Source organism: Pieris brassicae, chromosome 3, assembly GCF_905147105.1.
Source record: "Pieris brassicae chromosome 3, ilPieBrab1.1, whole genome shotgun sequence".
Taxonomy (NCBI): domain Eukaryota; kingdom Metazoa; phylum Arthropoda; class Insecta; order Lepidoptera; family Pieridae; genus Pieris; species Pieris brassicae.
Genome location: NC_059667.1, coordinates 21,590,022 through 21,603,796, shown reverse-complemented (window position 1 = coordinate 21,603,796; position 13,775 = coordinate 21,590,022). Strand labels below are relative to the sequence as shown.

The following is a 13,775-nucleotide window of genomic DNA, read 5'->3' as shown; positions in this document are numbered from 1 at the left end:
ATGAGAACGAACATTGTGACACGAGAATTTTATATATATAGCGTGTCTCAGTAAGAGTGCACTTTTTGAAATTTGTTTTTTTTTTTCATGCAAGTGGCAACTCTGAAATTTGACAGCTGTCAACTCTGTCTATGCCGATTATAAAAAAATGGAGCACTTTCCGAAAAAACAAAGCGTTATAATTGTGAAAACTCATTACAAAAATGGGAAACGCTGGAACTGCTGGAACCGCTCGCCAACTTAGCCAATTTTTCAGCCGAGAAAGAGCACCAAATGTGTCAACCATAAGTACAGCGGTCATTTGCCGAATATTTTATTCCATACTTAATCGGAACATGTCTTCTTTAAAATACAATAAAAATATCACAACTCTGTCATAAAATAATTGTTTTTATTTTAAAATGAAAAAGTGGACTCTTACTGAGACAACCTTTATATAAAGATATTTAAATGAAAACACTTAGACAATATAGTAAGCTAAAACAGCCATTGTTAAACACAATAGAAGTACAAAAATAGATAAAAACGAAAACTGTAATTGAATAATAAAGACAACTTAATATTTTAAAGAAAAAATTGTTCTTACTGCTATTAAGTCAAAATCTTCCCGCATCTTGAAATATTTCCGACTTAAGGTGGGAAATGTCTCAATAACATCTTCATAAATTGTATTGTAGACACCTAAAACCTGAAACATTTGGCGAATTACACAGATAATTAGCGTTCGTACGAGGCACATGGAACATTTTTGCGTTAAGTTGAAGTTAAATACTTCAGTCTTTAATTCATAAAATCCCAGACACAGATTACGGGAATACACACTTTAAGTGCGTAATACAATTTATGAAATAAAAAAAATACTTACATAATACTTTAATATTACAAAAATAACGTCAACTCTTAAACCTTTTTATAAGCCTTTAAGATACAATGTGACTTTAAACCTTAATAATAATATAAGACGGTTTATTTTCCATCATTACAAAAGTAATACAGCTAAGATTTGTTATATGCATTTTTGTCTTGTTATCCTAATATCCTAACTTCCTTCAGTACCATCGACCGGAACCCTTTACGGGAAGGAACAAAGGCCGCCTCCAGGGTGGCCAAATATCCAAGGCTATATATATAATATATAGTGCATGGTTTTCTTTCTCTATTCGTTTCCTGCTAACGCTTCTATTTTTTCTATCCACGTTTTTTTAGGGTCCTTTTTCTTTCTTCTTCTTCCCCTTGGTCCTTTCCATTTAATTATCTTTAAAGCCTACCTTTTATCTGTGCATATGGCATATCCCCGCCCGTTGCCACTTATGTTTTAGGGCCCTAGATAAATTTGTACGCTGTATCAAAATTAAAAGTTTTGAAAGACGTATAAGGCTGTTTACTTGTCGAAATAAGGCTTTAATATAAATATGTGCAGTATATAACTTCATTCTTGATCATCATCATAGGGTCATTGCAATTAACTGCATTAGCTCCTTTTTTGGATTAATGATTGTCTGATTGAATAAATAAATGAATAGTTCAGAGTTACTCAGCACGTATGACGTACGTGAAACGTTGTTAAAACGTTAAACTAGTTACTATGTAACTGGTATATCAGATGCCGAAGCAACGCGCTGAAGTCGCTTAGAAGATTCACTGGCAAGGAATGACCGTATAGCCTAAGTTGTTGCTTGAACTAACTAACATGAGTCATAATATTGTCTTTTGTTAACATAGCTTTTACACATTAAGAAAATACTTTTTAAACGGATTGAAGCTATGTATTATTTTCATATTTTGAATTTTTTTCCTAGGTTTCGCGTGCTTCACATCGTGCGTAGTCACGATGACTGAAGACAAAAGGTGTTGAATATCAAAAGTATCACAGCTGTAGAGAAAGTTGTGTTATCTGTATTTATTTCGTTTAGTCGGTATAAACTCCGGGGAAACGTCGGAAAAAACTAAATTTAAAATTATGTTAATAATAAGTTTATAATAATAATAATACATAGCTTCAATCCGTTTAAAAGGTATTTTCTTAACATGAGTCATGTATCGCGTATCGTTTAAAATTAAAAAAATAATATTTACGTCCACATTAGTCGTTAGAATGTAAAAAAAAATATTAACACATTAACAAATAAAGATAAAACGTAATATAAAATAATATAGTAAGAAATGCTCGCTGGACAGAAATTTTGCGCTAATAAAGCTATAATCCCTGAATCTAAAGCCTATTTTGAGGCTGAAGACAAATCGTGCTATAAAAATTGATTGACTTAACCTTTGGCAGAGCTTTTACATGTCGGTGCATACATGGGCGGCGGTATCACTTAACATCAGGTGAGCCTCCTGCCCGTTTGCCCCCTATTTAATAATAAAAAAATATTATTATCTATATTTTTTCTTTGGATTTTATTTTATTTTAATTTTAGTTATAGTTGCATATTATTTTGAGGTCTTTTTGTAAATTAATTATGCACTTTACCCTTTGTAGGTGTTTCTTTTTTTTTTACTGTCCCATATTAGGGTTGCCTGGAAGAAATCGCATGTTAGCGATGAGGCCGCCTGTTGCCTAATTACATTTTGTTTTTTTTATTTGTATAATTATGTATATAATGGTAACAAAGTATAAATAAATAAATGACAGTTGTAATTGTATATATTTTACGAAATGTTCATCCCACCTAAAATGCGATGGTATTTTCCTTGTTTGTTTTTTCAGTCGTCTTAATACAATAAAAGTTATAGAGGCGTCGCCTTTTTGGATCTAACAATACTCATTACATTGAGACCTTTTAAATTTAGTTATTTATAGTCAGCAATAACTAACCGGCAATTCGTAAACATGTTATTCATTCACACAATTCATGAATTCAAATTGAATTACGTAAGTGTTATAATTATACAATACAATAGATTGTATGTAATGCATACGTAAAATTAAATTATCAATTAGCCTAATTATACAGGGGCAAGCTCGGTTGTTGTGTCTTTGAGAACTGGCTGTGAATTCTTCTTTCATTGAACGCAATTTATTTTCTCATACATGAAGCAAGAGGACCGAATGTCTGTTAAATCTCTTTAATGAATGCAGTTCTCTTGGCATTTTTATCAATAAAATCATGTCAAGGGATTGTTCTCCCGTCAAATACATATGGGATTTGACTTACTAGAAGCACACTGGTGTTGCACATCTTCGATTTGGTTCGTCAATTCTAATAAAAACAGCAAAGAATGAAACCCTTTGTCCATCTTCCCTAGACAGTATAATATGGGTTCATTTAAGCAGCGTTTAAACAGGCATCACTTGGACAGGCATGCCATCCAATAGGTCACATCTAATTTAACATTGAGGGATTGTGGACAAACTTCTATTTAGTTCTGTATAAAAAAATTACGCTCCTTGTAATTCGCGCTGTCTCGACTCCGAATCTCACACGAAAGTTGGTGTACAGTTAAGACAGAAAGTGCACTAGGCCTCACACTTGGATTCCCTATATATAGTCAGCTAGTCTCTTCTATTTGACTACTCATAGGTACTTCGAGTGGTACAGTTTCGGTTTGAGCATAAGATGTTGCAGATTGTTAGTATATATTAAGTTTTAAATCGATGTTTTGTTATTGAGAAGGTGGTGGGAAGAAAGAGAGAAAAATGTATGTTGTGTGGTCCAAAAATCGGCATGTATAGTTGTCTAATCGTTAAAAGTTGTAAAACGTAATGATTGCACGTTTCGCTTCAACGTATTTATTTTGTACCATTTGTTTTGATGTTTTTTTTATTTTATTAATTTATAACCCTCTACTCCCCATATTGTCCAGGGACTTTTATACCACATTTTTTTCCAACATTTTTAACAATATCCCCTTCTTATGGTATCCAAACAATCACAATTAAGAGGAACGGAGGCATATAACCTCTTTTTTATACCTCTTCGTAATACAGACAGCCATATTGCACGGAACATAATAAAGCTCAGATTGAGAGCTTTGCAAAGTAGGTCGGGCACGCGTCACAATTGACGTCATCGGTGATGTCAGAGCTCCTCCCCTGCCACGCCTGCCCCGAGATCCTTATTGCGTTTGAGGAAATGAAATTGTATTGTAAATAGTAGATTTAATCATGTAAAAAAGATAATTTACAGTATTTAAATGGAAAATTATTTAGTGAAGCAAAGGATTTGAAAAAATATTAAGTTAATATAACAACAGGTTAGTATGTGTTGTTACTTTTAATCGGCTCTGTTAGTAGAATAATCAATGATGGTGATGAAAGTCTACATTTACTCGATTATGCATTTAAGCTACAAGCGTTGGATCCTCATCGAAATCAAAACTGTAATAACCCTAGTGTTTCACCAGCCAATTTTTTCCCAACGTAGGGACCACGCCCACACACACACACACATAGCATAGGGGGGCTAATTAAGTTTCTTAAGTGAATAATTTAATATTTTAATTATATATATATATATATAAAAATCAGAAATCTGCTCCTTGTCTCTGATGGAACGGGCAACGAACAGCTATATATATATATTCGAAGTATAGATAGACATTCTTCATCATTAAGACATCGCATAAGTAAATATATATTAGCTAAATTTTGTATCAAAAATCAAAAGCTTTAAATTTACAGGAATTTTAGTTCAGAATGTCCATAAAGGAATTTCAAACACGCCGACAATTTCATATTTCACAAGCGTTACCCTGAATAAAATTGTATAAATTCGAGAAATTCACGTAAATATTCTGAAAATTCACTTGTAATTTATACATGTTCCGTAATAATATATTATGTTTATGTTACATATTGTTTTAATGTAACACGATTTCACCTGATGTCAGAAAGCTCGAAAGTGCGTTTACGGACTTTTCAGAATTAGTACGCTCTTTTCATAGAGTACCCTAAGTTGTTTTGGTTCGGAAACACTTCAGTAGGTAGTTTTTTTTTATAGAACAGGGACAAGCGGGCAGGAGTCTCACCTGATGTTAAGTGATACCGCCGCCAATGGATACTCTTAATGCCAGAGGGCTTGCGAGTGCGTCGCTGGCCTTTTAAGCATCGATACGCATTAATTTTTTAAGGAGAAACATAATTAATAACATTGATTTGGTTAAAATACGGGGCATAGAGGTTTGAGATAGATAACGATACGACATATATATAGGCGGACGATAAACAACGCGTATGGCTGATAATATGGTTAAAATATGGCAGGAGGCTCACCTGATGTTAAGTGATACCGCCGCCCCTGGACACTCTCAATGCCACAGGAATGAATGATCACTACTACTTCTCGGTCAGTTCGTAAATACTTCAATGGGCATATGGTACCACATTAGTGGTGGTGCGCGGCTAAAACTGTTCACTGCTTCAAACCGCTCTTCGTTGAATATGGTCAAGTGGAAGGAGCTGGTACTGGGGAGCTCCCCCCCCCCCAAGGTGAGAACAGTACTCCAGGTGGGGCCGAATTGGCGCTTTATACAGTTGCGGTGGCCCGGAGTGAAGTACAGACTTGCCTTGCTGAGCACACCAAGCTTTTTGGAGGCTAATTAGCTTTTCCCTCCAAATTACCACGAAACTGAAAGTCAAAGCCTAATATTCCGATGCTGTAGCTTTAAGAAGAGTGTCTTCGGAACACAACTTCCTTTTAACAACTTTATCACATACTTGGTAAGCGCAAATTGACGGCGGTGATTGTGAATATGATTAAGGTTGAATCCCTGAGCGGCTCAAATGGGTACACATCGTACATTCTACAACACAGGTGCATGATGCATTTGTTTTGTACCCATTGGCTATAATATTGGCTATATTATGCGACACTTACAAACTTTGCCCACATATACAAAGATATACGACGACACGGCTTTAAAAGCTTCTAACCTACGAGTTGTGATTGATCACCTACCTTGTAATATTGAGAGCAAACACTCAAGTGAATTATCTATTTGATATCAGGGCACAGGGTCGCAGAGTTCCTCGGTTTAAACTCTGGTTGTGAACAAATTTTCTGAGTACAAGTTCGAAGTAGTTATCTTAATATCTGTGGCGCTGATGTAACACAGACGTATAGACACAGAATTCTGTAATAAAATATTGTACAAAACATCATTAAAACATGATAACGCTGGGTCAATGTTCAAACGCGCCATGATTTTCATTAACGCTTTCACAAAGACTTTGAAACTTAAATGAGAACTTTCTCGGTTGAAACTTTATACATTTTTAGCTTCCCTGTAATCTTTGCCTTTAAGTTTTATATTAAAGGCAATGAATTCATAAACTATGTTATATTATATAAATATACCACACTTAACTCTGACCATAATAACCTAGCGTAGAATTAACTGTTGCACGCGCAGGTCGCCGCCGTACCGCGTCACGAAGCCATCCTTCGATGCATCGGCAGAGCCTGCGCAGGAGTTGTTGGAGCCCACGCCATCCTTCAAGGACAAGAAACCGCAGCTCAAGGGGCCTAGGGCGCAGATTGGCTCTAGTGTTTCTGGTAAGTATTCATAAACCCTTTCATTCACAATGTTACGACTGATTACGTATTCATAAAGAACTATGGCTTTATATATGTATGGAATACATATACTGATGGCTGACCAGGGACGGCCAAAATTCAATTTCTATTTAAATTTTCACGGATTGGGATCGTGTTTCTCAAACCGAAATAATTATTATTTCCATCCCTTACCCTTCGAGGCTGAATAACTTATGCGAGTCTAAACCACTAGGTTAGGTAATGCGTGCATAGTGTTTAAACAGTCGTAGACATATTAATATTTTATCGTATCCAAAGCTATTATAATAATAAAATATTACCTGTCCTCATCGTATCTCTAACTTTCTTGCTAACTACTGTGTGACTAACTGACGTGAGACTTATCTTAAATTATCGTGATTTATGTGTCATTTTTTTTCTTTTTACTTTCTATGTTTAATGTATCATCGTTTTAGTTGAGTTTGTTCTTTTTTTTGTTATTCCTGTTTAGTTTTTGTTTTAATAACTGTGTATAACATGTATTTTTGCACTACTTGCCTATCTTATTTAATAATTTTTTTTCTTTACACACAGTGGTTGCCTGGAAGAGATCGCTCGAAAGCGATAAGGCCGCCAGTTGCCCTCCTTTTGATTTAATTATGTTAATTTTTATTTTTATTTTGTAGTGTAACGAAGTGTAATAAAAAAAATACAATTATCTATGTTATTTGTAATTTAATTCAGAAAAAATATCAATATTGGCCATATATGTTGACAATTATATGTTAAATCTTCAGATTCGATCTCCCTGTCATCGCCCCAAGCATGCGCCTCGCCCAAGGAGGAGGTGGTCGGTCCACCTGTGCCTGCGAATGTGGCAGCGCTGACTGAGGAATATCGTTCTTACCTCCTTGGTAAAAGTACTGGACAGAGGACCAGGAAACGCCGTGCTATGCTCATATACGTTTGCGCTGCAGACTCACAGGGTACGTTGAAGTAGTGTACTGGAAATAAATTAACGATATAGATAATAGAACAAACTTTAAAAACTATTTATTATGTATGTATTACCGATGGACCTGGTTGTGAGATAGTCTAGAAGAGCGATGTCTTTTGTAATTATACCCGACCCTTACATTTAAATATTATATACAAATACTCAATTCAGATTAGTAACTATGTACACTTATTAAAAAAATATAGAATGTCTAAGTTTACATTTACCAGTTCCTAAATCAATGGCGTAGAGAGGGCGTAAAGAACTGGCCAGAAACTCTCAAGCTTTTGGTTTACATGGAAATTGTAAGGAAATGCAACATTTGACAGTATGCATAAGCATAGTGATGATGAAACATGATGCCCAACGATACGAATCATGTTTCACTTGACGTATTGTAACAATGTGTTTACGGATTTTAATACAATTTTAGTTTAAATTATAAAATGCCGTTACAGATTGTTGCGCAGAGAAAGGCGCGCTACACTGCGGCGTAGCGGCGCGACTACGCGTGCGCGCACGCAAACGCGGCTGGCGCATGCATGTAGCGGATTTGCACTGGCGCTCACCTCTCGAACAACAGCGGGATCATCGCTTCCCTGTACTTTGTATAGCTGAACTTGCACGTATGTTTATTTATTTATTTCCGTCAACGCATGCGCCCTCCAGCATTGAGTATTCATAGGTGGCGGTATCACTTAACATCAGATGAGCCTCAGAATTACATAGCTTGCCAATGCTCGGCACACTGATACATAAAAACACACACAAGACTTAACGTGACAAGAACTTATAGGCAAACAACCAACAGACAAACACTGATAGCTCTAGTTGATACAAAGGATACAGCTTCAAGAAAAACAACTAAGGTAACAGATGTTACAATAAAAACAAATAAACCACAGTGGAAGAGGCACACGGCAAGAGGAACAGAAAATTTGAGCAACAAAAGTACTAAACTGGTGCCCAAGGTACAGCAAACGAAAAAGAGGAAGACAATTTAGAAGGTGGATGGATCAAATTAAATAAACAGGAAGTCGTACATGGCAGAGATTGGCACAGTGCAGAGAGGAATGGCAGCAATTGGAGGAGGCTGTTGCCAAAAGATACCTTAAAAAGATAGGAATAGTAACGTGTTTGAATGTGAAAGTATCTCAATTAAAACGCTATTATTATAGTTGACAATGACGAAAATAAAATATCATTGAAAGAAAACACTTTTTTACCGGATTGAAGCTAACTATTATTATAACCTTATAATTATTTTACACACACGCACGCTGTAAAGCACGCGAAACGTCATAAAAATTAAATTTAAAATTATGTAAAATAATTATAAGTTTATAATAATACATAGCTTCAATCCGGTAAAGAATTGTTTTCTTTTTCAATGTGTAAAGTGTTAACAAAAGACAATACTATAAAATATTTTAGATGAGCTGTCGATGTAGAGGGGATAACTCAGAGTATTGAAGCTTATCATTTGACTTGGCTCTTAGTAATTTACTCTCAGAATATTTTGTTTATAACTTTTTTGTATACAGCGTGGCCAATATATTGTTACGAAGACGGGTCGACTGCCATGTTTCTAGATTTTTCCACTGGTTAGAGAACTTTTCAGCAGGCTGTAATATGATTTCTGACCGTTTCAGGAGAGGGTCAATCACATATTAGAGAATTGTAATTTCCAAAATGTTACCCTAGTTTTCAGGAATCTGAAACCTTTTTTCAGTCGGTTTCAGAACATGTGTAGTCGAGTGGTGCAGTTTTCAGGAGACCCGTTTTCAGGCGTTTTCAGGCCTAGTTATACCCCTTTTATGAAGGAATATTCTAGACCGAACTTTCTAGGTGTGAGACAAGGACGAAATGATACGAGAGAAGATCAGAACTTTCTCGAAACTAGACGAGCACTCTAGAACGCCGTACGACAAGGACGGAGTAACGTGCGAAAGAGACAAAGAGTGCGAACGTTCTAGAATTGTGCAATCGCACTGAGTACAGTAGCAAGCCCGCCTAGAAAGTTCTCGAATATTGTTTAGAATTATTCCCAGGGATATATAAGCGAGCCGAAACGCGACTAGTCACTTAGTTTTGAATGCGATTACACGAGAGAAACACCGAAGCGATAAAGTGCGAATAAAGTGAATACAAGTGATAAAGTACTGTGTGAAGTGTGCATAAGTGAAGTATTTAGTGACTGTGTTTTTGTGTGCTAATAGTGCATCTCTGCAATTAATTTGTGCCCATAAATTCCTCACTGATTTATCAAGAAATAAACCCTTGAATAAATCTACGGCATTTTCTATCCGATCCCCTAGCTCGTAACAATATCTTCTATACATCTAATAAACAACCATACATAGCATGTCTAACGCAAGGATTCATTAATAACAATCTAGTGAAAATCGTGAAAAGATACAGGATATATAATATAGTTATCGAAGTTTTATAAGAATTAGTAAAAAAAATTGTTCTTGTGAAAACGCAAAATAAATTAAAACAATTTTTTGCAGCTCATGACCCCCATCTAACTCCTAGTTTGATCCACGACTTTTAGGACCACCCTGTATAAATTTACTGTAGTACTAAATTTCAGCTATCTAGGTCACCTGGAAGTGGGTTAGGCATTGTCAGTCAATCGTAAAATTGCGATTTTTACGGGTTAATATCTCAGTTTGAGCTGTATATACAAGCATCACAATCGAGACTTTCTGTTAAAGGCGTTATAACTTCTAAATAGCTATACACAAAAACTTATATAATAATTATATTTACCTTTCATAGCAAGATTTTTTGTTATTTATTAATTGCATGTAAACTGTAATAATAATTATTATTACTTGCCAAGGTAGTGGTACAGTGGTTAGATCGATCAACTACAAATATCCGCACAATCAGCCAAATCATTAGGCATGCAAATGTTACATTTACTATGTCTCATTAGGGACATAAAATAATGTCAAAGTTAAATTATTTACAATCGGTGTCAAATCTATGGTCCAAATATTCGCCTACGCTAAAAGGCACTTTGCCTTCACCTTTATTCACCTTCGCTTGAAAGAATTACACGGAAGTGATGTATAACTTCTAGGAAGGTGACCTTTTTTTTTTGTATGAGGTGAAAATGCGCTTGCGCAGGCCCGCGCCAAGGATGTCGAGCTTGATTGACTGTGGGGCTGGGTCTACACTCAAATCCCTCTGCTATTCAGAGGGGTAGCGTGACCCCACCCACTAAAAACACCTCAGCCCTTCACACGCCCTTAATATGGGCCCTCGGGGTCCGCCAGGCATTCTACCCAAGGGACCCTGGCTAAGGAAGGTGACCCTAAATATATAACTGTAAATTTCATTGTCAAATAGGTCAATCAGAATTGGGTGCGGTCGTTCCTGTATTATTCCTCAACTCCAACCTGGGCACTCCACTACTACCTCATACATTAGAATGCGCTGACTTCAAGGCAGCTTTAGAAACAGCTGACGAGGAAAATGATAGGAGCTTGCTCAATAAATGGTAAGTATTTACTTTGATGTTAGCAAACTTATTACTTTAATGCGATAAATTTCAGAGATTTTGTTTCTCTCTCTTTTCATCACAGCGTAAACACAATTTGACAAAAAGAGACGAAAGAGAACTAGTGCAATTAGTACGATTTATGAATTCGTTTTATGACTGTGGTTAAATATTCGAATCATGATAAAGTATTGAATGCTCCTATAGTTTTATTTGTGTCAGTTAGGTATATACCATATAACCATTGGCTCGGTACACTCAACTACAACAAAACAGAAGCATTGTTAAATCATCTAGTATAATTTTTTCAACACACATTTGTTTCGTCTTTCACAAACACATTACATAGTCATCATAATATATTCATATATTTGTTTATTTTTTTTTTTATTTTTTTAACCAATTGTGTTGGTTGATTAAACTTTGTAAATTTAAAGAAGAGCGAAGCTTCCCTGTCACAGGTCTCTGACTTACTAGGGACTCTATCTGTATTGTATTGTATATGTATCTGAACAAATAAAGAATTTTGATTTTTTTTTTAATACCAGACCAGGCCTGGGCGGCAAATTTGGAAACCGATCTTTTTGCTACCTTATAGAAATTAAAAAGATTTCTGCATTACGGTTTTCTGATGTTTTACGAGTCAGATCAGATCTGCAACAAATGCCTAACCCCCAACCAGTAATTCGCCCTCAGCTCACACTTTGTATGAGTGAAAAGAGCGGAATTGCAGAAAGTGTATTCCTATATCCCGCGTCCCTCTTCCCCTATCAACCTATACAATATACATATCAGTCCTACTACTGGTGGGAGGCTGCGAACTGGATGGTATAATTTAGTGCTTAAAAATTAAACCCAAAAATTATTTTACGTAATGTTGGATTAAATAAGCTAGGACATGACAATTGTAAAGGCGAGGGCGGCAAAAAGTTGAAAGCCTTGAAAATTTTGTAAATCCACCACTGATTTGTGTTTATTAATGAAAAATCTTCCATTATCCCTGATCCATAAACATTTTTGTTTGGCGCTAGTGCGTTTTTCTCTTTTGTTATTGTCTAAATTAGTTTTTGTCTTGGGGTTTGCTGTCAACCCTGTTGTTTCAAGGCACTAATGTATCTTTCTACATCTCTATCTCTATAAATAAAATAAAAGATGTAACTAAATTATATATAAATTAAATATTTTAAGGAATGTATAATTAAGTTTGTTATTAAAGAGCTGGAAACCCTCACACAGGTATTTTTTACTTAAAAGGGTTCCCAAATCTTGCAATTGTACTTAAAATAAATAAACACATATTTTTTTTATTATATTATATTGTGAACGAAAATATATATGTAAAGTCAGACCCTAAAATTTACATGCTTCAGGCGTGGAAGCCTATCTACTTGCCTATTAAAAAAATATCACGAAACACACAGAAATCTGAGGACAAAAACTAACCTGATTGTGTCATTGACTAACTTACTGACAAATAAAAAACTCCAAGACAAACAATCCGCGAAAATAGAGGACACCGTGAGTAATTTCTGCAAAAACCCTTCATCTTTTAGTCGATACCAACTTCGGGGAAATAAATACAGATAACACAACTTTCTCTACAGCTGTGATACTTTTGACATTCAATGCCTTTTGTCTTCAGTCACCGTGACCACGCACGCTGTAAAGCACGCGAAACGTCGGAAAAAAATTAAATTTACAATTATGTAAAATAATTATAAGTTTATAATAACAATACATAGCTTCAATCCGTTTAAAAAGTGTTTTCTTAATGTGTAAAAGCTATGTTAACAAAAGACAATACTATTCAACACCTTTTGTCTTCAGTCACCGTGACCACGCACGCTGTAAAGCACGCGAAACGTCGGAAAAAAATTAAATTTAAAATTATGTAAAATAATTATAAGTTTATAATAACAATACATAGCTTCAATCCGTTTAAAAAGTGTTTTCTTAATGTGTAAAAGCTATGTTAACAAAAGACAATACTATTCAACACCTTTTGTCTTCAGTCACCGTGACCACGCACGCTGTAAAGCACGCGAAACGTCGGAAAAAAATTAAATTTACAATTATGTAAAATAATTATAAGTTTATAATAACAATACATAGCTTCAATCCGTTTAAAAAGTGTTTTCTTAATGTGTAAAAGCTATGTTAACAAAAGACAATACTATTCAACACCTTTTGTCTTCAGTCACCGTGACCACGCACGCTGTAAAGCACGCGAAACGTCGGAAAAAAATTAAATTTACAATTATGTAAAATAATTATAAGTTTATAATAATACAAATAGGTTTAATCCGGTTAAAAAATTGTTTTCTTTTACTGACATTTTCTATACACTCAGGTACACTTTGGATAGTAGCACAACACCGCCATGTTATCGCTTAGTCCGAGGCGCGCCCGCTCGTTGGAGACGAGAAATGGCACGAGCCCTAAGCGTTTTAGTTAGGACTCTGCCCCAAGAGGCCTGCGACGCTTATCTTACTACTGTATTGGAACAGGTATTCATATACATTACGTCTTTTAATAATATATTCATTTTCCATTACACTAAAAACGGAACAAGCTTGGACATATTTAGACATACATATTTCCATTTTTTTTTTGAAGGAGGTACAACACACAGTGCTCATGAGCTCTGAGACGGCCAGGCGTTGTGTGTGGGTGTGTCGAGCTGGAGCGGCACCCGATGTCCTCGACGGGCCTGATGACCATCACCGGGAGCTACAGAGGAGGCTTGCTAACCTGCAGAGGGATTTGAAGGTAAACTCTTTGTGTAACA

The 13,775-nt window shown here is 35.6% G+C and overlaps 1 protein-coding gene across 2 annotated transcripts in view; it reads left to right on the top strand.

Annotated features, from left to right (window-relative positions):
- Nucleotides 1-13,775, top strand: part of LOC123706969 (NACHT domain- and WD repeat-containing protein 1) — a 55,820-nt gene that overhangs the window by 23,798 nt on the left and 18,247 nt on the right. The window contains exons 2-7 of one of the 2 annotated variants that reach the window (XM_045656661.1): nucleotides 6,355-6,497; nucleotides 7,277-7,465; nucleotides 7,935-8,102; nucleotides 10,837-10,987; nucleotides 13,338-13,494; nucleotides 13,604-13,756. In XM_045656661.1, the coding sequence (XP_045512617.1) occupies nucleotides 6,355-6,497; nucleotides 7,277-7,465; nucleotides 7,935-8,102; nucleotides 10,837-10,987; nucleotides 13,338-13,494; nucleotides 13,604-13,756 (961 nt within the window). Of the gene's footprint in view, nucleotides 1-6,333; nucleotides 6,498-7,276; nucleotides 7,466-7,934; nucleotides 8,103-10,836; nucleotides 10,988-13,337; nucleotides 13,495-13,603; nucleotides 13,757-13,775 lie in introns of both variants that reach the window. The other variant, XM_045656660.1, reaches the window with a different exon arrangement.